This window comes from Narcine bancroftii, chromosome 14, assembly GCF_036971445.1.
Source record: "Narcine bancroftii isolate sNarBan1 chromosome 14, sNarBan1.hap1, whole genome shotgun sequence".
Taxonomy (NCBI): Eukaryota; Metazoa; Chordata; class Chondrichthyes; order Torpediniformes; family Narcinidae; genus Narcine; species Narcine bancroftii.
The window spans coordinates 56879701-56905943 of record NC_091482.1 but is presented as its reverse complement, the minus strand read 5'-3'; the positions used below and the strand labels follow the sequence as shown (position 1 = coordinate 56905943).

General features: G+C 38.0%; 1 protein-coding gene across 1 annotated transcript; it reads right to left on the bottom strand.

The window, feature by feature from the left end:
* Positions 1–2192: 2192 nt before the first annotated feature.
* On the bottom strand, positions 2193–25888 carry pdia3 (protein disulfide isomerase family A, member 3). The gene is made up of 13 exons (XM_069911810.1): positions 25608–25888; positions 18224–18302; positions 17116–17233; positions 16067–16174; positions 14034–14163; positions 11617–11733; positions 10505–10630; positions 9513–9695; positions 8294–8402; positions 7030–7158; positions 6854–6933; positions 6712–6769; positions 2193–5025 (listed from the first exon to the last, which is right to left on the bottom strand). The coding sequence occupies exons 1-13, from the start codon at positions 25739–25741 to the stop codon at positions 4906–4908; spliced, it is 1491 nt and encodes a 496-aa protein (XP_069767911.1). The 5' UTR covers positions 25742–25888; the 3' UTR covers positions 2193–4905.
* Between the last annotated feature and the right edge of the window lie 355 nt (positions 25889–26243).

Genomic DNA, 26243 nt, shown 5'->3' with positions numbered 1-26243 from the left:
TATTGAATGTTTAGCTTTGCATTAATAGTCTTCAAATTAATTTTTTATATCAAGGTGTTATGCTGTGGGCTTGCGCATGAGAAACACAACTTACAAAGATTTGACTTCTATCAAAAAGAATGGCCTTCATTAATCAAAACCACACAAATGACTTTGGTATCATAAAAATATATGAAATAGTATCATTTGCCACCTTGCAGGTTTTGCTGCTGTGATGTGAGAATTTCATTTAAAAAAAACTTGCAGAAGCAATGAATAAAAATATAGCATCAGGTAACTTTTAATGTAGGGGTGATGGACAAGCAATCAGAAGACTCCAACAAGTCTGAAAGTGATCAGTCAATTTCTACTCCAGAAGAAAGATGGATGGTGATTGATCCTGCCTTCAGAATCCGTTCTCTTGAAGAAAGCCTTATTTATACACGATGAACAGGTTGGGGTTCTAAAAGAACCTTAAGGCTTTGGTAATATTATTGATCTAAAACCAAACATTAATAGTCACTTTATATAATTAAAAACATTTGTGTAATAATCTCTTAATTGTTTGGGGAAATGAATAGAAAAATCTAGGTTTCAGGTTTGTATGGAAAGTGTTAAATGTATGGTTGCTTTAACTGCCAGTTACTACTTCCATTTTTTTTTCTTGAAAATAAAAGATTTGTTGTGCAAAATGGCGTGCAGTTTGTAATTGGATTAGAGTACTGTCCATTTGTACAGCTTAAATTTATCATTTTTGATGTATTTTATAACCTGCTTGGAGAACTTCTGACAAAGAGGGCAGATGACTAACCTTGACTGAGCTGAGCATTCCAGGCTTAAATGACTTTATTTTTCATGCAAGCAAGGGCTGGAGTTTATAACACTTCCAGTCTTATGATTGTTAATGTTAGAGGGACATCAAATCATTTTTTTAAAATATCAGTTACATTCTAAAATTGTAAGATTGAACAGTTCAGAATGCTCTTTATGACCAGTTCTAGTGGCTATATAATTTCAGCCTTTAAGTATTCCACTACCCATTGTAAGATGCTATTCTCTCCATATTTACAATCCTTTTTTTTTCTCCCCCCCCCCCCCCCCTTGTATTATTTCTAGATATCTTCAACACATTCCTGTTATGAGAAACCTACTTCTGCTCATGTTGGCATCACATTGGTTGTTACCAATGAATAAAGAGGGTCAAGAATTCCAAAGGTGCAAGGAACCGGTCTGAGACAAAAAGGAAAATGTTGCTTGAATGTAGTGCAGTAGCACTCTTCTGGTGAGAAAATCTATTAATCACTAAGAATTTTGCCCTGTATCTCCCATGGCATTTGTTTGGTTGCATCTTCTGTTAATAGGGTGTTCATCTCATTAATTTACACATTAAGATTACCTCCTGCAAAGATTAAAGTTTGAACAGGAAGAATTGACATCAATACCATTGGTCAGGTGGAAAAGTTAAATGAAGCAACATCTCACTTGTGAATCTGCACGGGTCATCTACTGTATCCAGTGCTCCTGTTGTGCATTTCCTGAAAGGAAAGCTAGATTGTGGGTAATGAGCATACATTGTATACAAGTTTGAGTGCACATGGGTCAAGGGGATAAGTCAGCGATACCAGGTTTTTTTTGCATAGGAAGGGAAAGATGTACAAAAGGGGCAGTGGGATAAAGTGCATTCTTTTTTTAAAATCTGCATTTTACTGCTCACTTGCACATTGACGCTACTTACAATGGCTGATTATCCTACCCACTGTACCTATTGGGGGTGTGATAACAGGGAGAATGCATCAAACCCCACACAGACAGCACCCAAGGCCAGGTCTCCTGTTACAAACTCCCTGGATTCAATGGCAACATCACTTGAACTCATCTGCAATAAAATTGTTGCAGCAAGATCCATTTAATATTATTCTTCAGTTCGGGGGTGGGGTTTCTGGTAATGTCTTCAATGCCGTTTTGTCGGGTTGTACTTGTAGAGATGACAAAAAATTTAACAACCAGATTAAACAGCAACTATACAGAATTTTTAACATCTTACAGAGCACAAAAGACTAGCAACTGTACAAAATTACTGGGTAAAGTATGAAAGACAACTTTGAATAAGCAAATACATTTTATTTAAAATCCCATGGAATTTGAAAAGTTCTTTAGGAATGACAACTTGAGCAGTTTTCTACGCAATTGAAAACTCAGGACACAAAACGTGGCAATGTTCAGTGATTTATTTTACAGCAGAAGTAAGGTGGTTCATAAATGCCTTGAGTTTTTATTTCACAGTGAAGTTTGCAAAGCAGCACAAATGGAGGAGCAGGAATTACTGGATCTCATCACTGAACTGTGCAGGTGAATACTCCAGCAGTTACAGGACTCCATAGTCCACAAATCAGGAGTACCAGATTTTCCCAAAAGATAAAAGTAGAATAGTGCGATTTCTGTGCCAAAGTTACTACATAAATATTGAATTGTTATTTATCCAGGCTATCTTGCCCTAAACATTTTTTTCAAGACTATGCCATATTAGTGAATAGAATTAAATTCACATCTTGCTTCAAATTTGCTCTATTCTGTAATCACTTTTTTGGACATTAACTAGTCAAGTCTGCATTTATTCATTAATATTTCAGTGACAACATTTGGGAAAATAATTCAATTTGAGTCTTCAAAACCCCTCTGTAAAGTTATCGACCCTCAATATTGCTAACATGTTTTGGAAATAGGTTCCCAAAAAATGGAATATGCCTGTAACCAAAATTTTACATTTGGAGCAGAGTAGGTGAGATCAGAATCTGGTTATTGGGGAAAAAATAACTTTTTAGGAGTCTTACACTTTTAATTTGGCCACATTGCCTGCCATTTTAAGTTTATGATGATCTTTCTCAATCATTTTTAACAATTAGATTCAGTAGAGTTCCAATGTTTTACCTCCAATTATAACTCGTTTGTTTCACATGGGGGTTTTATTAATCAGTTAGAGCAGAAATTTTTAAAATTATTTTCTAGGTAATTGTAGAAATACTATTTTAAGGCCTTTGGAAACAATTATTTATTATTCAGCAATTTTTGACTGTATCAAAGTTGCCATGATTCTTATTTGATGCATACCCTACCAGCAGACATTTTTCTAGCTCCTAGTATTGCAATTACCACCTCAAATTTGTAATTGAAGCATTGTACCTGCACTTGTTCATCAGAATAATTTCATACCAAGAGGTGGAGCATTGAGTCCAAATCAATGCTTTCCATCATCGACTAGCAGAAATTAAAGCTTATCCAGAACTATCACATCGTTATAAAAAACGTAAGCAGTTATACCTCAACTTTCACTGTTTAATTCACCCAGCATTTTGCAGTTCTAATGTCCACAACTGAGCTTCGATTCTACTCTTGAATAATCCATCTTGTTAAATTACAAATAGATAAGGATCTTATCTGCTCTTTCTAAACTGACAATAGGTTAAAGACACAAGCACTACTTCACTAACCACCTAGGCTCCAAGATCTCATTTTATCAGATACTTTGTGCACTTCAACCCATTGTGACTTGCACCTACACCTTTGTATATTTAAGATCTTATGCTCTAGAATCCCTGCTTTTTTTTCCCCAGTTACCTTAAGGACAGCCTTCTCCTCACCCACCCTTCAACTCCTTCACATTTATCAGAACTTTTCAATTATCCACATTAAACACCTTCAATCCTATGCTTTCACACATTCCCCAGCTTCTCCCAATTCCACTTAATTTGTGTCATTTTGGGATCCTCTAAGTTATTCCTTCTAAAGCACATTTGGAAGAGGATACTCCTGTACACTGATATCATCCATCCAGAGTAGTATAACCAGTTTGTCTACAGGCAATCACATCTAGAAACAGAAGGGCCCAAGTATTGATCTTTAAAGGAAAGATTTAATCATTTTTATATCATAAACTAGTGAAGTATTTTGTTTGAGCCAAAAATTGAAAAATGAATCATGGTCAAAAGTGTCAGGTCAGACTGAGAGCAGTGAAACATCATTCCTGGCTGAACACAGATCAGTTTTGAAGTGAGTAGCAATCAGACTAAGAAAGCCAGAGCTCTATTTTCTCACATGAATTCCAAATACTGTGAAAGGAAATAACTGATTACCATAAATGGGAGGCATTACACAAACCAACAATTTGTTGATATTTTCCCATCCTGATTCAGGATTATGGGCAGTCAGTGGCTGAGATGTTAAAACTAGGAAACCAAAAGAAATAGGTTCAACACAAATATGCTGAAGTACGTTCCAAAACCCTGGCTCAACAACCACTGTCACTGGTCACCATTTTGGCTAATATGCTTGTATTAGATCATCCACAAAATAAATCAGGGAAGAAAAAAGGGGCACTACACCTCAGTTTCCTGCAACCATTAGTAGATTCAAATTTTCATGCAGGAAATTAAAAATACAGAATGTTTAGGCCTGGATAACAAATGTAATCACTTGAATGTTTGCCTAGCAGACAATTTGTTTGTAGTTCCTAGTATTGCAATTAAAGCATGAAATGTTGTACCTGCACTTATTCAACAAAATAGTTTCATCATACTACATATTTACTTGCAATTAAAACCCCATCTGATTAAAAATGTACAACATGCTACAAGTTACTCTGCAATACAGTGCATTGCAATCAGTTTGGTTTAAAGGGGTTTATTGTTCAAAGTGTACAAAAACATTCACCAGTACAAAATAAGACCAAAACAAAACCTGAATTTCTTCCCCCTTTCGTTTCAGTAACTCATTGATAGTGCATTGTAAAATTGATACAGAAATGGGACTGGTATGGCAGACTGTTGATCCTCTTAGAAAGTGACTATACCACCACCAAATCTCTAACCCAACCCCGGTTCCAATTACTCCTTGCAAAACAACGTTAGCATCTGAGTTGCTTCCAGTCATTTACAAGTCTTCCCTGTCCTTCTTCTTCTTCTTAGATTTCTTTTCTTCTACCACTGCAGCCAGAGGATGTGTTGATTCTTTCTTCAAGTAGCTTATGAAGTCATTAACCTCACGGCCTCCCTGAATGAAGAACACACTTGTTGATTAACTAGGATTTTGAACACCTTAAAAATGTAAACTAGTTACCACATCTTTTGCATTGCTCAATATGGACTCAAAAGAGTTCAAAGTAAACACATACCCTTTCCAAAACGAACTATGTCTTTAAAAATGTCCAAATATATCAGCATAAACTTGCATTATTGAAGACAGAATCCCTTACAATAAATTATCTCAGGTGGCTACTTAAAAAAAGGTTCACAGAACAGAGTGGATTTTCTATTTGAAGAAACATGCACAAGAGGGTCATCAGTCTTACCCAGGTTGTGGTGGATACTTTTGGGTTTTAAAAAAATCAATTTTCGTCCCCAAACAAAGCAGAGAGAAAAAATTGTTCCTGCATCCTTGCTTTGTACAATTTGATGTGGAACCAGCAGACAAACATAGATTGGATATAATCCTGAAATTCTCAAATGCATCAAATTTTTTAAAGAAATGTGAAGCTACAAAAAGAGCCAAGTTCAAGCTCAGAATTTTCTGACTAGCTGTTATCACCAACACCAACAAGTTAGGCTGCTGGTTTCTGTCCCTGTTAATAAACAGAGGAAAGACAAGAAAAAGGGATACCTAATCTGCAAAAGTGAAAACAGAACAGCACCTAACCCTAGACAAATGTTCATGCATTGTTTGAAAAAGATGTGAGCTGCCAATTTTCTGTATGATGCATGTGGATACAGAGAGAAAAAAAATGTGAGGAACACAGTAAACTTAAGCCATGTAATTGAACAATCACCTTCAGCACAGGGCTATTTTGGATTTCAATTCTAAATGTACTGCTCAAGCCACACAAAAGCCCTCTCCAAACCTGCAAGGAATGCAAATACACCATACATATGCATTTTCTCCGTTTCGCTTCGGAAGCCATCATGCTTCAGGTCACTGTAAAATGTCTAGCTATTCAATGCACAACTACCAACACCAAGCTGGTGACAGAGTTGGAGGTTTAACCCTTCTTTGCACATGGTCCTCAATATCCAAGAATGGAGGTCTACTTACTAAAGTAGTGGAATCAGAACTTGGGGTCTATTCCTCCCTCCCATTAGAAGAGGTGGAGTGGAGAAGTCTTCAAAAAAAATCTTGCCAAAATCTCTGGCAATTGGCATTGCCTCTGGAATTTTCAAGAGTCTCCAACTCCCAAAGAAAATCATTTTCCTACCAAGATGAGAAATTAAAAGTTTCTACCATCTGCACAATATTTTATGAAATCATTCCAAAAAAAAAAAAGACGAGCCACAAATAAAAAATCCCAATCCCCATAAACGCAGGCAGTTTCCAACTCCTCAGCAATGCTATTTTAGGTGGCCATTGTGCATCGCCATTTAACTTTCAGTTGGTTCAAGAAATTATGTTAGATTATAACCCAAAAGATCCTGATGCTGGAAGACAAATCTGCTATGAGAAAACGGTGCAATTTATCAGTTATGTCGAATTGCACTGTTGTTAAGTTTTTTTTCCTCGTCCCAGTTATGCAGATGGCATGGATACAGGAGACAACAGAGTCTTTGGTTGAATGATACAACACCCTGCAAAAATAATCACAATAAAATCCAACAGTGGTATGTTAAACAAACCTTTACCACACACATTTTTGGCACCAAAGGTGACAAAGCTGTCATTATTTTGAACAAAACATATTAGAAAGCATACCTCATATTTCTTTGGACTCTTCTTTTTATCCATTGGTGAAAAATAAATTGTGGGGAACCTAAATGTTTAGGAAAAAAAAATGAGTCACTCTAAATGGAGACTTTAATTTGAAACAGCAGAATGACCATTTTACTGCTCATACCCTTGGACTTGATATGGTGAAGGCACATCATTCGCAGTAGCATCCATCTTTGCAATGATAATATTGGAATCACTGCTCACCTGATTGAGATAAAATACAGTAAGGCATTTTTAAAACCACACAAGTGAGGAAGATCTGCTTTCACAACCAAAAAGGACAAAAGAACAAATTCTAACCTTATCTGCAAGCTCCTTGTACTTGGGTTCAAGGCTCTTGCAATGGCCACACCAAGGGGCATAAAATTCAATCAAGACATCCTTTGTTTCATCATTTACAACGTCATCAAAATTCTCAGCGACTACAATCTGTTGCAAGAAGAAAGTTTGTAAACCAGGTTAAATGCAGAAGTGAACAATAAATTTTAGAAGATAAAACTGAGCAGATATGTCAAATCTGGAATTAAAAAGCTCACACCAATAAATGGTGAGCTCGAAACTCAGATTGTTCAAAGAGAGCACATTATTATTGTTACCCGATTTGGCTTTCCTGACTGCAGATCAACCACAATGTGACCTCTTCTCATCTATCTGCTGCAAGAGCCCAGCAAGCCAGTTCCAGAGATGGACAATAAATGCTGGACTCACATCTGAATTTCAAATCAGACTGACAGAGATTAAAAAAATTTTAAAACTACATTATTGTTTCATCCTCCAACCAAATTACAAGATGGCCATATTTGGGGAAAGAATCCACCTATTGCAATGTACTCTCTTAAGAAAATTACTTCTTGGTATCAAAATAAACAAAAGTGTTCCTTTAGAAGATATGAATTCAATACCCAATGTTATTACTGTAATTTGCAGTGTTGGATAGTATAATTTTATATTTTTTTGAATATTTAAAATTTTTTAACCATGATATCATGAGTATCAAATACTTGATAATATCCCAACACCCCTTGCCACCACCATCCCCAAAAGTGTAGAATAGAAAAGAAAAAGTAACAAGTAATAAGAAAGCTGAAAGTGTTAAATCCATCTAATCTAAAATTCATAATAGAAAAGAAAAAAAGTAACAAGAAAGTAATAAGAAAGTTGAAAGTGTTAAAATGCATCTAATCTAAAATTCATATCAATTTCATCGTTAATGGGATTCCACACAGAGGCAAAGAACATTTAGAAATCTAAAAAAAATTGTAGATATGGGTGCTAAATTTGTAAAAAATGTATATTTTTTCCTTATATATAATTTTCTTGAGGAGAAACACAACTGTACATTTTCCCATTCTGTCATTCCAAACTCAAGTATGAATCAGATTTCCAAGCAACTGCAATACACTTTCTGGCCACTGGTAATGCAAATTTAACAAATTCTACCTGATGTCCAGTGTATAATTTATTACTGATAAATTTAGATTTTTAACATGGTATAAATTCACTGTGCTGTCAAGCAAACTAGCTTTCATACAAATAAGGAGCAAGAATCATTCAAGAGACCAACCTTCACAGGGCCATCATTAGTCTCCGGTATTGGCTCAGACTTAAGGTAACGTTTAAGTTTTCCAGCAAAGTAGTCTTCAAGAAAACGCTCCAATGCTTTTCCATCACGCCTAAGAAAGAAAAAAGATCCATTTACAAAAACATTAATTTTACTAATTTAAGCAAGTCCCTAATGAAGCTGTGCACAATTAAAGTTTAAATCCGAGATTATATTTGGATCCACAAAACCTGGCAAGTACACTTAAGCACAAAATCATGGGCCTTTAATGTAGCAGAGAACTAATTTTAAAAAGACTGCACAAAACATTTTAAAATTTGCCACCAATATAAAAATTACCCTGGAAAAGATTACATATAATTTAAGGAATCAATATGAAGTCTTCCAGAAAATTTGGTTTCCATATATGCAAAAGATTAGTGTTATAACTTTATAATTACTTATTAAACTAATTGTTAAATTATAAATTACCCTTTGTCACTCCCCAGCCTCAACTCACTTTATTTCATTATTTTTAAATTTAAACTATTATTAGTTTAGTTTATTTTATATATAATTTTATTATATGTTTATAGAATTAAACTTTGATCAAGTATTTTAGGTAATACATTTTTTCAGTTATTTCATATTTACTGGGCATAAGTATAGTTGTAGGAGATAATATTTTTAGAATGTAATGTAGATGTATCCAGGTGACTTTCTTTCTTGTATCTATTGGGAGAGGGGGGGGTGGAGTTATAAAATCATTAATTTTTTTTATTTGTATAAATTATGGCTATGTATGTATTATTAATTACATGTGCCAATAAAACTGCCTCAATTTCTGCATGTTTCTATTGTATATAGGCATCCCAAAATATTTAATTTGAACAATGCATCACTTTGATTTTAAAAGTAAACTTTTGAACTAACTTCATAGGATTAGAGAAAACAGTGGCACGGTTAGCATAGAGGCGACACAGTTTGCACAATTCCATTATAACCCAGTGATCGGGACTGGCATTCGAATTGTACATTATCCCCATGTCTGCATGGGTTTCCTCTGGGTGCTCCAGTTTCCTCCTGCAGTTCAAAATGTACCAAAGGTTGTAGGTCAATTGGGCAGCAAGGGCTTGTGGGCTGAAAGGGCCCGAGACCGTCTAGGTCTCAAAAAAAACTATTCTAAAATGGCAATATTTTAATTTAAAATGTATCACTCCACAACAAAGATTAAAATACTTACGAGAACTCCTCTTGCATCACATATTTTTCATCTTTTGCAGTTCTGATTGCTACAACAGGGATGTCACCGCCAACAGAATCCAATCCAAATTCTGAAAGCTCGTGACCAAAGGTTTTATGGCTGGCAACAGCAAAATGCAGCTTCTCGCCTGCATCCAGGAACTTCTGAGCAACCTTCATCACTCTGTTCAATGAGAAGCAAAGCACAAGTTCAAATACCAGGCCTTGTACACCAATTGGGATAAGTGTAAAATAATACTGCACTAGTAAGAAAACTTTAAAGAACAGTTTGAATTAACAGTTCTCCCATTTTTCAAGATCACCTTTTTCCAAGAGGACAAAAGGTTTAAACTAAGCAGCAATGCCTTTCTTTATCATTCACAATGTCATTGGAATCCAAAATACACTACCCTATTAAACAAAAGTCATGTACTCTCAAAACATTTAATAAATGTCGAGATCACCAAGGCATAGACGGCTACAGGCCAAGTTATCTGCACAGAATTGGTATTTGATAGTTGGTATGAACATGGCAAGCCAAAAGGCACATTTCAATGCTGTATTTATATGATTAAACCTCCAGTCCTGTATTTAAAGAGTTTAATTGAAAAAAGTATTGCGGCCACTGGTAACTGCAAATTGTCCTCGAATCCAAAACTGTTCTATTATCAAATGTAAAAATTAAACAAAGCAGTACTAGGTAAAAAAAAACACTCAAAATATACAAGGGAAAACCTGTATTTATCAAGACTTAAAACATTAGCCCTGTATCAATTGTATCAGAAGGTCATTATATATTTCATTATCGGCATATCTGTTCACAGATTCAGTCTAGAGAACAAGAGTGACAAAAAGATTCAATCTTATTCACTAAAACTTGATTGAATCCTGCAATAAAATTATACCAAACACTAGATATTGTAAACTTTAAACAGGTTGCAGTAAATGTTCAAATATTCAAAACATTCAACTGATTCACCATGTAGCCGATACCTATTTCTCCAGTAGTTGGATCCCTTTGGATTCTTTTCATAATCCACATCATAATATACAAGCAGCAGATCCTTTCCCTTGAACTGGTCTTTATTATCTTCAGTCATAAAAGGGCAGATACCAAAGCTGCAATTAAGTGAATGCAATATTTACCAAAAACGATATTACACAATGGCAGAACTCACAATAGACATGTTAAAAATTATATATTCTTTCTGTCCCCCCAACAAAATCACTTGCACGTAATATGGCCCAGGTAAACATGGCAAAACTGAGGTCAGACTCAACATTTACTGGCAGTGTTCTACATCAACAGGCCTACCTCTCCAAGGTGTCTCAGGATTTTGTCCAGTAACAAACATTGCACCTTTTTTTTTTTAAATTTGCTTCAATCATGTTGGGAAATAAAAATCATGCATTCATCTTACCAGTTTACAACAGGTCAAAAATATCAGATTTATTACTGATCACTAAATATCTAAACCAGGGGAATAGGACCACAGCAAAGGAGAAATGCATATCTGTTTAAAAGGAGGAAGAATATAAACCAAGTAATTTCATATCTGTTTAAAAGGAGGAAGAATATAAACCAAGTAATTTCATATCTGTTTAAAAGGAGGAAGAATATAAACCGTAATTTCATATCTGTTTAAAAGGAGGAAGAATATAAACCAAGTAATTTCATTCTAGATAAGAATTGGGAAGGTACACATCCCACTAACCAAGTGCATTCTTTAGAAGGTGTGCACAAATCGTGATTCATTCACTGAAGAAAATTATGCACATTAAGAATGTTCTAGATTTCATAAAATTTTTTTAACATGGAATAAATTTATGACTCACTTCAAAAGCTTAGACTCAAATATGCATATGAACTCATAGGAACAAAAAGATAATTTCTTCAGATTAGTGTGGAAATTTTGTGCGATACATTGCCAACGAAAGGCAAGATGATCAATCAACTCATTTGCGCAATTATTTTCCCTTTCAACGTCAGTTTTGAAGTCCCTTAATGTGACCATAAACTTGCTATTTTACCATTCTAATTTATTTTTTTCTCTGCAACAACTACAAACACAGCCATAAAATGTAATCGCAGGATTCAAACTTACATGTTGTCTTGAACAAATTTTTTAATTTTTGCATTTGAGAACTTTGCTTCAGTGAACTGTACAGTACTGCTTTCGAACTTGTTTGCTAATCTTGGAGGTCGGAACAAGATAATACCTCTATTTATATATAAAAAAATGAAAATGGAGTTAGACTCATGATTTAGCAAGAAAACTGAAAAGTGTCCATGTTAAACCAGTGCACAGCAATTCAAGATAATTTGCTATGATCATTACTTTAGTTGGCCCCAAAGTTTATTTTTGGAACTAAATAGTACAGGTACACGATCCTTTATCCAAAACCCTTGGGAGACAGTGTGTTCTGAATTTTTCCAGATTTCGGAAAGCCCACCCAAATTGTGCTGCAGTATCCATTCCAGTCCCCCAGCCGCCTCCCCCGATCGTGGTCCCTCGGCCATCTCCCCCAACACGGTCCCTCGGCCACCCGGACAACTCCCCCGTCCACCGGTCCTTTAGCCGCCCTGATGCCCCCCCCTCCCGGCCACCTTCCCCAACCACGATCCCCCGGCCGCCTCCACTTACCCCATCCACTGGTCCCCACTTGCCAGATTTTGGAGCTTTCCGGATTTTAGATATCCGGATAAAGGATCGTGTACCTGTATCACTTCATTTTAATCATTGAAATATAGCTGCTGAGATGCATTAGTACATAATACAACTCCTCATTTTTTCCCTTATTTAACAGTTACCAAAGTAGTAAATTTACAGGATTCAATCATTCCCACTTCAAACTATTTCATCCTACAAAGCAGTTTTATAATCATTAACAAATCACCACCAGGAAAATAACATGTTTCAAGTACTAATTATTAGATAGTGAAAAGAAACTTGCTTTAATGGGAAGAAGCTTATAACTAAATTTCAAATTCAGAAATTTAACATTATTTCTAACACATTGCTAGCAAAATATTGGTTTTAATGTGGCAAACATACCCCATTCCCCACGAACCAAGATTTACTACAAAGTTAATGATTTTTAAAAAATCTGTCCCTGTATAACACATGACAAGGGTTCAAAAATCAAATAGTAACCTCCAGGTTGTTTTTTGTTAAGTCAAAGCTCGAATATTTATTCATACTGCGCAATTGTTTGTTTCACATTGCCCATCATGACATGAAAGTATAGGCTGGATTTCTTTCTTTGGCTTGGCTTCGCGGACGAAGATTTATGGAGGGGTAATGTCCACGTCAGCTGCAGGCTCGTTTGTGGCTGAAAAGTCCGATGCGGGACAGGCAGACACGGTTGCAAGGGAAAATTGGTTGGTTGGGGTTGGGTTTTTCCTCCTTTGTATTTTGTCAGTGAGGTGGGCTCTGCGGTCTTCTCCAAGAAGGTTGTTGTCCAATCACAAAAATAAGTTAGTGATAAAATATTGAGATAGCCTAGCCAAAATAATTTAATAAATTAGTGATAAAAATAAGTTAGTGATAAAATATTGAGATATCCTAGCCAGGTCACCACGACCATCTTTTTCTCTTCAAAAATACCTTTAACTTCAATGTGAAATGAACCACATAATACTCTGGTACTCTAATGCTCAAAACATTTGTGTAAACTTCAGCATTCAAGTGTCTGGAATGGGTACTGAAACCAAAACCTTGCAACTTCGAAGCAGAGGTGCTATCAACCGTGGCTGATGCTAAATCCTGTGGCAAGAGCAAGAGCCTGTTTCCCATTCAATAGGACAATGGCTGAAGGAAGTTTGAATTTACTTTGCCTTTCTACATCCATATACTTCCATTTTTTTTAGACCCCAAAAATCCATTTTAATATATGAATTAACTTAGCAACCATAGCACTGACAGAATTCCAAAACTCCATAATCCGCAGTGCAAGTCCATCTCAATTCTAAACACCTCCAAAACTGGTCCCTGGTTCAAGATTCTCCAATCAGGGAAAACCCATCTTCTGGCATCTACCATAATCCAAATAGAAAGCATTTCTCAATTGCAACTAGGAACCAAATTGCATGGTTCAAGAAAGTTTTTTTTTAAAAATCCCAAGACGACAAACTTGATCACTGCCCATTCAAATCGGAATAGTCTGAAAATGTGTCTTGCACTGAGATAAAGACAGGAAACTACTCAAAAACAAAAGTTAGGAAGTGAAGAAATAAGTATTCACAATATAATAATATGCAAGTGACTTTAATCCTTGTTAATGCTTTAAAATTCAAAGCAAGTGCAATAGTTTAAATGTTAACATCCGAATGAAACACTCCACCCTAAGAAAGCCACATGTAGATTAGCATCTATTAAAATGGCAAAACTGTTGCTTGTACTGGATCTTGAGTGCAAGACTTTTTTTTTCTTCAGTCATAAAAATCTAGGTGCATTAAAAATCTTTTAAACACTGCTTTTTAAAATTGGAAAATATGTTTAAAATTTATATCAGCACATACTCATCCTTAATTTCATATTTTTTAATTAGTTCTTCTGTGTTGGTGTGAGCAAAACGGTAGTTCTCCCTCATTGCACTTGCAGCTTTAAGAAAATCTGCCTGGGGTGTACTGTCAAGGTCCGTAAAGAAACCTGCAAAATAAGCATGTACATTTTACTCACACTAATTAACCATCGAGAAGTCAGCATCAAGAGCAAGATTTTAAGTAATGCATCTTCATTCTTTTCCACTTCCTTCACACACCAATGCAAGTTCAAGGCCAATAAAAATACACTAATTTCGAACCAGCATTAGATAAAAATACAAGACCTGCTATATTTGTATGCCAACCACAGTACAGAAGACATGCTCATCCTACGAATAACTCAACAGGATCATATGATGTTCTAGCTCCACAAAACAACCCTTTGTACAAATGTATTTTCTAGTTGGACACAACAGCTTTTATTTGCAATGGGTCCAAACCTACATACGTTGGAAGATTTTTCACGATGGTGGCACACGAGGTTGCAGTGGCCACTTCGGGTCCTGATCATTGAGGACAGCCTTCCACACTGCACAGCATCTTTCAGCTGCTCCCGTTGGGAAAGAGATATAGGAGTATCTGGGCCAGCACCACCAGGTTGAGGAACAGGTTTTTCCTGCAGGCAATGAGGATGCTGAACAACCAAAAGAGCTGCTCACACTAAATATCCAAGACTCTCATATTCATGAAACTAAATGTGTTACACTTTATTGTCATTATGCTGGTATACCAATTAAACATGATTAGCATTGACCAGAATACAAAACAGAATATGATACAATAAACACATAAAATAAAAAACACACACACAATAAACCATGTACAATAAGACTAAAATAAATTGTTAAAAAATTAATGATTCTGAAATACAAGTACAGTGCCGCTCAATGCCATGAATTGGTGTTTAACATTGTAATGGAGAATTTAGACCAACTTATGCAATAAGGGATGTAGTTGCATCAGAAGACATTATCTAAATTCTACCATGGGGCCCAGGGAAGCAGTTGAATAGGAAGAGATAATCTAATTTACACCATGAGGCCCAGAGATGCAGTTGTCTTTTGTTGGTCGCAGACTGTCAGGAGACCTTGAAGATAATTAAATCATTTATTCAGAGATAAGCTATGAGTAAACAATTTTTGGGGTAATATAAGCCATGGTCCCACTGCTGAAGTGGAGACTCTCTGAGGTGTGGAAAGTCTCTCAGCAAGAAGAACTTCTAGAGTCCAGCTAACGTCGGGGGAGGTGGAGAAGCTGCTACCGACCGGCACCCCGACCACCTACTACAAGTGTGCGGTCATTGCCTCGCTTCGGCAGTTGGGACCAGTCCAGGCATTGATTAGTATAATTGGGAAGGGCTTGCATATTGTACTTTGAAATCAGCTTTTGAATTAGTAATAAACATTTGTATAAACTGAACTGCTCTCGGTGTGGGTGTCTTATTTTCTCGAACACTGTGACTAATCTAAAATGAACAAAGTGAGAGGTACAAGTTTACCCAGGACAAACTTTATCACAGCTTCGTTAAAAAAAAAAGCTCTTTTTAAGTCTGGTAGTTCTCGAGTGAAGGCTCCTATAATGTCTGCCCGATGGTAGAGGAGTATATAGTTCATGGTTAGGGTATGTTGCTTCTTTAATGATATTCCAGTCCCCTATAGATAGATTTGATAGTAGGCAATTGCATTCCAACAATCCATTGGGCAGTTTTAAATCCCTGCTGAAGTGCCTTCCTATCTTGTGCAGAACAATTTCTAAACCACACCAAAATACTGTTTTGTCAGCACGCTCGCAATAGTACATCTATAGAAATTCAACACCACTCTGGAGCTACCTATTTATTTGTGTACATGAAATACTTGGCCTGCATACGTATTGTCTGCATGTTTGCACTGAGGACTGGAGGACACCGTTTGTACTTGTTCATCAGATGACAATAAACTTGACATGTCTGATTAGAGTTAATTAAATAATTAATCAGGAACAAAAAAATGTTTCTGTCAGCTACTTACCAATGACTGAAGCATCAGCGTTATTAATAAATCTCTCCAATTCTTCCAGCGTTTTAACTTCTTCCGAGCTGGGTCCTGCCTGTTTCTTCAGATGGCTGACAATCCCATCTGTGCAAATATATCAGATAGTACAGTTACTACATTGATACAGGAGCCTCAGAACCAAGTGAGTGAGTGTGATAAAGCCCAAAGAAACACCAAATAAACCTGACAAAATACACACCCATCACTTAATCGATGGCACCTCATACAGGACTACAACAGGCCAGAGTAAAAGAAATGCAAAACATCTTTGGACTGTTGTTGCAGCAAAAGAAAGACTGGAGTTTTAACTGGTGGCAAACTGAATTCAGGAGCTGAAGGTGGTCAGCAAGGTTTGGAACAATGAGTGTAAGACGTGTTTAAATGATCTTGCTTCATGCATAAGAACAAAATGCCACATGAGTCATCACCAAAAGATGCCTAGCCATGACATCAACTGCAGATCTGGAATGGGAAGAATGGGAAAATGGCAGACATCATAGAGGTGAAAAAGTGCAATCTCTCCACAGAGATCCAAGACATGGATTAGCTGGATTGAAGGCATGATTTGGAGGCAAAGATTTTAACTGGATGAAATCGAACATGTGTGAAATTCATTGCACAATTTTCCATGACAGCTGGAAGGAGCATGTATGCCAACAAGGCTGAAGAGCACTCTACCGGGGGAGGGGGGGGGGGGGGGGGGGGGGGGGGGAGGGGAGGGGTAACCAAATTAACACAGGACAAGAAGCATTTGTGATCCACAGTAACGAGTGAAGAGTGGTTCCTTTTATCTGGGCATCAGATCAACTGCCTCAAGAGTTGGAAACGGCAAATGCAGCAGTATTTTATGGGAATGGAATCATGGCAACAGATTCACAGGCAAAATAGCACTGAATGGGAAAATTAGAGAATGTCCGAGCAGAATTTGAATAGCACCTTCATGTGCACACCAAGGTTTAAACCAGAGTACAGACAGTGACCAAATATTTCTTAAGCAACAGCTCACATGCATGAAGGAATCTTACCTGCTGTTCTAGGACCATCGTATGACCCAGAATCTTCACCTTCGCGGAATATCTTCAAAGTCGGATACCCACTGACTCCATACTTGCTACACGTGTTTGTATTTGCAGTGCAGTCAACCTTGTTAGAATCATCAAAATATGGCACATCAGAATCCTGAACTACTCAAAAATACAAATTCAATATTGCAAGTTTGTACTTAATATGAATAACACAAGATTTAAAATCCAATAATGACTGTCCATATTACATCAACATTCACAGTTCAATAAATTCACAAATAAAACAAGAAATACATCAATGTAACCATGTGGAACAAGAACTGGCGAAATGCAATTATCTGATCATTTTCTTAATTATGGTACCATATACATTTTTCAACTGTGATCCTTTCAAACACAGCTCTCACTTTAATGCAAAATGCAGTCCATTACGAAATCAAACTCAAGCCACCTACATTAGCAAATATATTGGAAAGCAAAAGCCTCAAAGTACTAACAAAGTGTCAATTAGTATTCGAAATATCCCTTTATACACAGTTCAATGTTTAATTTCTAAACTCCCCACTATTCTACCAGACTAAAACATTTATTTTCAAAAAAATGTTATTCACAAGGAACCATCACCTCACTTCCAGATCTTAAAGAACGCTTATGCAATCCCCTGCTCATAACCAAAATGTAGCCCTTATTTTTGCCAAACCATAATGATCCTCCAACAGATTTGGAGTAGGAGATAACATTGTGGCTTAAAGCAAGATTCTCTGTTGGATATACCAGAATTTATACACAATCTGCGATTCTGTTGATTAATTTTAAATTTCTAATTATATACTCTTAAAGTTAGAGCACAGCATTCAACTAGTTTTAAAGCATTGGTCCTATTCATCCTAGATACTATTCAAACTGCAAAAACGTTAACATCCAGAGCACGTTTGTTTCAGCCATCACTATAACTAAGTATTTCATTTATTAGACATACATTTCCACATCCAGTTATCGTTCTTTAAGATTTCCATTTCTCAGCAATGCACAGCTGCTAATCAGCTGGCAACACAATATTTTACAATCAGTAATAATTCAGTTCATGCAGATATATACAGTGACTCACTTTAATTAGGGGAACTTTTCCTTTCAACCTAGTGGCAGCAGCTTCATATTCTGGGGCCAACCGCTTGCAATGGCCACACCTGCAGAGAGTGAAGGAAATTCTTTACATTTACAACGTGAGCTGACCGGACACTTACGTATTCACAATGTTAGGCTAGATCAGGATTCTTGTCTGGGATAATAAAGTGCTTACAAGAAACAAGGGTTTTTTGCTGAAATGTTACTCTATATATTGCCAGATGCATTTCATAGTTCCTTATGATACAAAAAGATATTAAGCACATTACATGGTAATCTCATTAACTAATTTGCCTTGTGGCCCATGTTCCCACATTTGACCTGCACCAGCAGTTTACAGAAACCAAGATTTAGAGATTCAACACAAGCAGCACAAGAAGTCAAGAACAATTCCAAATCAATGCAGCAAATTACTCCAGGTGTGGTCTAACCAGCATTTTGTATTCAGTTCTTGTTACCACATCACAGAAAGGGTGTGCTGGAGAGAATGCAGAAATTTATCTGGTTGTTGCCTGGATTGGAGGACTTTAATTATGCAGAGAGCTTAAATATGATGGGTGTTTCTCTTGGAGCAAGGGAGGCTGGACGTCACCTGATAAACAATATACAAAATTATAAAAGCCACAGATAGACCATTTCCCCTATGGAAAAGGTAACAAAAACAAAAGGACATAGGTTCAAGCTGCCCATCATTTTTTAAACTTAGCAAGTGTTGAAATCTGGAACTGACTTAGATACGAAGGGATGGTGCAGATGGTCAAAAAACATGACCAAGGCTCTAGTTTCTGTGCCATATGAAGCGAAGCAGCAATTTTGAATACCGTCACTATTTTGCCCAACGGAAGAGAGCCTTGAATCTACACCATCAATTCAATCCTAGTCCTGTCCAATATTCTCCATCTTACATGCTGAAACACCATCCCTCATCCTACTTTTTTCGCCTGGTTCTTGCAGAATTTTCAGTTTGAGAAATGATGATACTGTAGCAGACTTCAGCAAGGATTTTATGTGAAGGCTGCTCTGGCAATTGGAGTCAGGTGACTTGGACAGTTGGATTTGAAATCAGGATGCTGATTGGGTGAGAGGGGGTGGGGGGGTGGCTTGGGAGGAGGGGGGGGGAGAAAAAGTCACTGTATATGCGTGAAAAAGAAAAAGTGTATATCATGGCTAATGTGATTTATGGTGTGAAAAATAAAAAAATTAAAAAAAAAAGAAACTGCAGCTTTGCTCATTACGTTAGTTGGTGTCACTCAAGGTCAAGTAGTGGACACAGCCCAGGATATCACAGGCAAAACCCTCCCCACTATTGAGTACACCTACAGGAAATGCTGCCATCGGAGAGCAGCAGCAATCATTAATTAAAGACCCATGCCGCCCAGCACAAGCTCTGTTCTCGCTGCTGCCATTAGGGAAGAGGCATAGATTCAGGAACAGCTGCTACCCCTCCACCATCAGAGTCCTCAACAACAAACTTAGAGACTCATTAAAGACACTTAATTTTGCACTTTATTGATTTTCTTTTGTTCTCTCTATTGCACAGTGTGTTTACATTCGTTCTCTGTTTACTGTGTAGTTTATTTTTTGCACGACCAATTAATGGTAATTCTGCTGCAGGAAAAAGGAATCTCAGGGTTGTATGTGTTGTCATGTATGTACTCTGACAATAAATCTGAAAAAAAAAATAAAAAAAATAAAAAGGATGCTGATTGGGTAATAGAGATCAAGTGATCCAGGGGACTTGTTTTATTTTCCAGGAACTTGTGACACAGGGTAATATTAATTCAACTCAACTCAGCAGTTGGGAGACAGAACTATTGACCAGAGTTCCACAACTTATGTGAAATTTACTACTGACTAGTTTTTTTTTCTTCCTACAATACTTCGATTCAATCAAAACCAAGGAGATCATGGAGAAAATTTAAGTTTCATAATTTGTGATCATTTTTATTTATCTTGAAATCAATTCAAGATGGTCACAAAAGTTAAAATGGAAGCTTTTCAAGCACGTGATGGTGTTGAGAACCTTGAAGCTCTGCATAATCGGATGGAAGATCCATACTACCGGACAAACTATTACCTGCCTGTCCCATCTGAGGAAGAGTCTGAATTACTCACACAGTCCTCTCGAGCCACCTTGGACCCAAAAGCAGAGCACCTTCTCAATTCCAAGAAACTTGGCTGATTTTAGACAGAATTACTGTATTACCATGGCACAATCAGTTGTCCAGAGACACACAGGAGATTGAAGCCAAACACAATCTGCTGCAGGAACTCAGCAAATCAAGCAGCATCTGTGGGAATGAAATGTTCTTTTTCTCCTGCTTGACCTGCTGAATTCCTGTGTTGAGTTTTAGTTTTACTTCATAGACAAAGAAAGTGAATTAAATTTGTGAACTCTAAAGATTATACAAACGAGTAGGTAGGCTGATATGAAGCTCACAGTTGTCTCAAGAGTCGACTTTTTCAATTACACAATGCAACCAATGGTAGCAATGATCTTGCCTTTAATCTCAAATGTCTAAGATTTGTGATTCCTGTTGCATTTTATCTAAGATGAGAACATACATTAATCTTCAACTTTTTTTATTGAAATTTGTCATTTAAATTATATACAACTGCCCACTCACTGATTTTCCAAATGTAAAGCATGTCAAAACAAGCCAAGTCAGCACATTGTAGCATTTATTCTAACCCATCTCAGATATTTATACAACTACATGGTTGCCAGTTTAAATTACCCTTAAATAAACAGTACAGCAATTCCTTGAGAGTGCAATTCAAAACCAGAGTGAATAGCTAAATGCTGTTATCCAGCTATGTGACAACAATATACTGCTGTGGTTGTTACTCAATGTCACTACAAAAAAAGTCTTCCTAATTAATAAAGATTTCCAAAAGTAAATTTCCAATCTCACACAGGTTCAAAAGCAAACTGAAGTTCATTATTAGATGCATACATATTAATGGTGAATGATTCACAATACTGACTAGATGCCTTAATCTACAAGCAGACAAACTTCAGAAATGACTTTTTTTATGAAACATTAGGTCTTTCTGGTCGTATCAGACGATCAATGCTACACTAAGTTTAAGAAAAGCTCAAGTGTCTACATAAAATTAAAATACATACCAGTGACTACTGTATCTGATTAGAGAATCAGTAGATCTATATTTCCTGTTCTTTAAGCTTATTTGGAAATGTCATATACAAATACACATCCCGAGCTACCCAATCCTTTTCCTTGGTTTATCCCAGGTCATGGAGCAACATTAAATCTTTACCAATTTAAACTAATATGCAATGGGCATCATTGATAGTCTCATTAATTTTAATCAACAATCTTTGAAAGTAGAGTGTACTAGATTGAGGAGTTGTATGGTTTAGTGTTCCTCTTTGGTGAATTACCGCTCCGAGTACCTGCGCCATGGAACAACAGCAGCATGAAGGATTACAAATTTACAAAACTTCATCCTCCCAATTCAAGATGTGTACTTAAAATAATTTGCCACTTTTGCATTAAATAGGGTTTGTAGAATTTAAGGCAACTCTCCAAATCTCCAACACATTCATGCATCAATGGCTCATTTTTCTTTTCCTTTTATCCAAACAGACAGCATTGAAGTTTCAGTGCTTGCAAATCTGCCTGGAATTGTTTGATGCTTTCTTTCTTTTGAGTCTCTGAATGCTAGCAACTTATCTACATTTTGATCCTTTTCAAAGTTTCAGCGCATGATACATTTTAACTTTCTCTTTCAGTTTTACTGTCACAATTATTTAATAAAATAGCACATAGGTGACTACCATACTGTTTGTTGAGTTCATCATAAAGGTACAAGAGGACAGATTTCATTCTTGCTCCCTCACTCTACACAATTCTCAGCCCAATGCAACCTACGTCATTGCACAAAAATCAGAGCATTCACAAAGCAAAGATCAATGTGACAGTACAACATGGCGAGATTGTACATAAAAAATCCAAAATAGTCAGTAAAATATTTACAATTATCCAACTAATGGCATTACAAATCAGATACTGTAATCAGATCAACCACAAGTTCTAAGCTTCTCACTGATAGTCACTGGAACAGTGACTGGACATCTATTTGCAAATTATCCAATTTTAAATAGAGACTAATTCACATTATAAATCAAAAGTCATACTCTTAGTAATTCAAAATCAAGTGAATTTCAGTTTTATTTTGAAACAACTCGACTGAACCCAGGGTTTGGGAGGGTTGTCAATTTTATGATTTTTTTCAGCAAACTAATGCATGTTTGCATTTATAAGACCTGAAATCGAACCAAAATCTAGTCCAACAGTTATATATTATTTGATTGTTTTTTTTCAGACGACATCCATACAGAAAATTTGTTGTGACATTCATCACCCAGGAAATGGAATATGTGGAACACAAGAAATAATTATACAAATCCACGTTGATGCAATCACAAAGAAAGCTCACCAGCGGCGCTCTATTTGATGAGGTGTCTGAGGAGATTCGGTACATCACTGAAAAAACTCAAACTTCCACTGGTGTACCATGGAGATCATTCTGGCTAGTTGCATCACTGTAAGGAACAGAGGCGCCAACTCTCAGGACAAGAATAAACTCCAGAGGGTAGTTAACTCGGCCTGTGACTTCACTCCATCGAGGACATCTACATGAGGCAGTGTCTTAAATAAGCAGCCTCTATCCTCAAAGACCCCCACCACCCAAGCCATGTCCCCTTCACTCTGCTACTATCAGGAAAAAGATATAGGAGCCTAAAGATTAGCACTAAATGGCACAATAACAGCTTCTTCCCCACTGCCATCAGATTCCTGAATAATCCATGAACCAACTATTTTTTAAAAATTTATAGTCATGTTGTAAGATGATCGCATGAATGTTTACACTAGGATGCTGCAAACACCAAATTTCATAACAATAAATTCTAATTCTGAAATACAGTTTCGCTTGAAAACCCAAAATTAAGAGATGTGACAGTTCTATTATGATGTTGTGGGCAGCCTCCCACTTAGTCAGAATAAATCAAGGGGGAAGGAGTTTGATTTCAAAATAAACCAGTCAGTGAATGAATGGCAAATGTGGTGATACTGTGGAAGAGCTTATTCATTAAATTGCATTTTAAACATTATTTTAGAAAATAATCTTTTGGGAAAGGACATACAAGTACTATGCCAAAGATAATCATGCCAGGGGCTCATTCTCAATTATTTCCACCACTGAGCTTTTTTATTTCACGACCAAGTCTGCTGGTGATGAACTGAGATCATTTAGACAAGCATTACAAATCTAAGAGACGTGGATGCAATGAAATCTCTGGAAACAGACAGGTTGAGCATGGCAAGTAGAATTTAATTCAGGAAACGTGAAAAACTGGAATCTCATAGCAAGATATTGCAAGGATTTTGCAAAGAGGATCCGAGCACCCTCTTACATGAAGCATTGAATGTTAACTTGTAGGTTCAGCCACAGGCTTTCACTGAAAGAGTACTATTGTGCAAGAGGTACTTAATGCTAAATATTTAGAGCCTTTATCTGCCACTCACCCTCCCAATTAATAAATATCTTGCTAAAGAATAACTAGATTGCAGTTGAAAAGATTAAGTAAACTCGAGCTGTGCTCATTAACTACTCAACATTGTAATCGTTCACTGTACAACTGTTATTAATTAAAAACATACAATTCATCTAAAGACACAGGACACTGCCAGTGTTGAAATCTGAAGCCAAACACAATCTGCAGAACTAGGCAGGTCACCCCCACAGTGACCTGTTTCATGCCGTAACTTTTGTCAATTTCTTCCACCACTTTTCTTCAACAGACTGTATTTGGCTTCATAATTTCAATATATCCGCAGGTCAAACTGTTGGGGAGGGGGATCAATGGAGGGGAACGACAGGTTCCGAAATGCTCCATTCACAAGTTCCACCCCACCCGACCCGATCCGTTAGGTGGACGCGACCCATTTACCGGGCGGGCTCTACCTCTACGGAGCAAAAGGTAAAGATACATAACAAGTGTTTTGGGCCTGAGACCTTCATCAAGGTATGATCAAAATGTGGACACAGCCAACAAAAGCATTGGTTATGTATCTTTATCTTTGCTACATAAACTGCATTGTTTGACTTGCTGAGTTTCTCTGGTATTGTGCTTTCACTTAAACCATAGTATCTGCATTTTGCTGCTGAAAGCCATGCAGGTGTGTCAATGTCCCAGCAATTGCCCCGATGCCCAGACCAGAACTCCACGACCAATGCAGCCTCTAGAACAGGAGTTCCCAACCTTTTTCTTTCCACTCACCTGCCACTTTAAGTAATCCCTATACCATCAGTGCTCTGTGATTAGTAAGGTTAAGAATCACTGCTCTAGATCCAATTGTTACTGAAATATTTTGCTTGAGAAAAATTGTCACTGGCCTATTTCCTTTAGAGTAAGGAAACTGTGCACGTCACGAGTCAATGAGGTACGATTAACAACTTTTTTCTTTCCACCCACATCCCACCTTAAGCAATCCCTTACTGATCACAGAGCACCGATGGCATAAAGAATACTTAAAAGTGGGATGTGAGTGGAAAGAAAAAGGTTGGGAACCACGGCTCTAGAATTAGTGGTTCTCAATCTGCTCACATTAAGGCATCCCTATGTCACAAGTGCTCTGTGATTAGTAAGGGATTGCTTAAAGTGGTACATGCGTGGAAAGTTTGAAAACCACCGCTTTTAATCGTCCCTCATTGACTCGTGCCCACGGTTGCATCACTCCAAAGGAAATGAGCCAATGACAATTTTTCTCAAGCAAAAATATTTCAGTAATAACTGGGTCCAGAGCAGTGATTCTCAACCTTCTCTTCCCATCTTACTCAGGTTTAATCACAGAGCACCAATGGCATAGAGATTGCTTAAGGTGGAATGCGAGTGTAAGGGAGCAGTTGCAAACCACTGATCCAGATCAAGCCCCACGCCAGCATGACCAATGAGATCTGGCCACCAACTCCAGGAGAACCAATCGAGGGCTGCCACGAGCCCGCGTGCCCATCACTTCCGTTTTCAGTGCGGCGCAGCCTCACTCCGAGGCACCCTGGGTAATGTAGTTCCCCTGGGTGGCACGATAGGGGAGGGATCAATGGAGGGAACTACAGGATCCGAAATGCACCCCTCGCAAGTTCCTTCACACCCGATCCATTGGGTGGACGCGACCCGTTCACCGGGCTCTACCCCCACGGGTCAACACAACGCAGGCTTTCGGCGGCCTGGGCGGGGCCCAAGAGTCTCGAGCGGCCGGCTCCCGCTCAGGGCGACGCCGGATGCCCTTCTCCATCACGGCCTCAGCCCGCTCGGGATCCGGGCCCGCTCCACTCACCACGGAGCGAAGAACTCGACCAGGGCCAGTTCGTGGCCATCCATCTGCTCCTCGAAGTCGTCGTCCGTCAGCTCGATCACGTCGCTGGCCAGCGCCGCGCCGACCGAGCAGGCGAAGAGCAGGAGGCGGATCATGGCGGCGGCTGCACCGTGTCGCTCGGCAGGCACCCACTCCGTCGCGCCCGTCTCCTCAGCCCGGCCGCCACGCACTCCCGGGGAGAGAGAGAGCGCGCGAGGGGGCGAAGCGAAAGTGCGCACACCCCCCCTCCCCCCCCCCCCGGAATCAGTGTGGCGCTCTGCGATTGGGCGGTGGGCGCTCACGGGAAAGGGTGCCCGCCAATCACGAGCGCCGAACTATCGCCGCTCTGGACCAATCGCGCCAGAGCCTGGGAGTCTGCGCAATGGGTTCTGCTCAGTCATTCCCATGGCTGCAGTTTGAAGGAGCAGCATCTCTCCCGTTTGCCTGTATCCTTTGGCTCAAACGTTTTACCTCGTCCCTTATCATATCCAATGAACACCTGACTCTTCCTGCTTCTGCCTTTATCTTCTTAATCCTTGAAGAAGAGCTCAGACCCAAAACGTTAGAAATAGATCTTTTGGACGCTGGAAAGACCAGCTGAGTCCTCCTGTGTTTCTT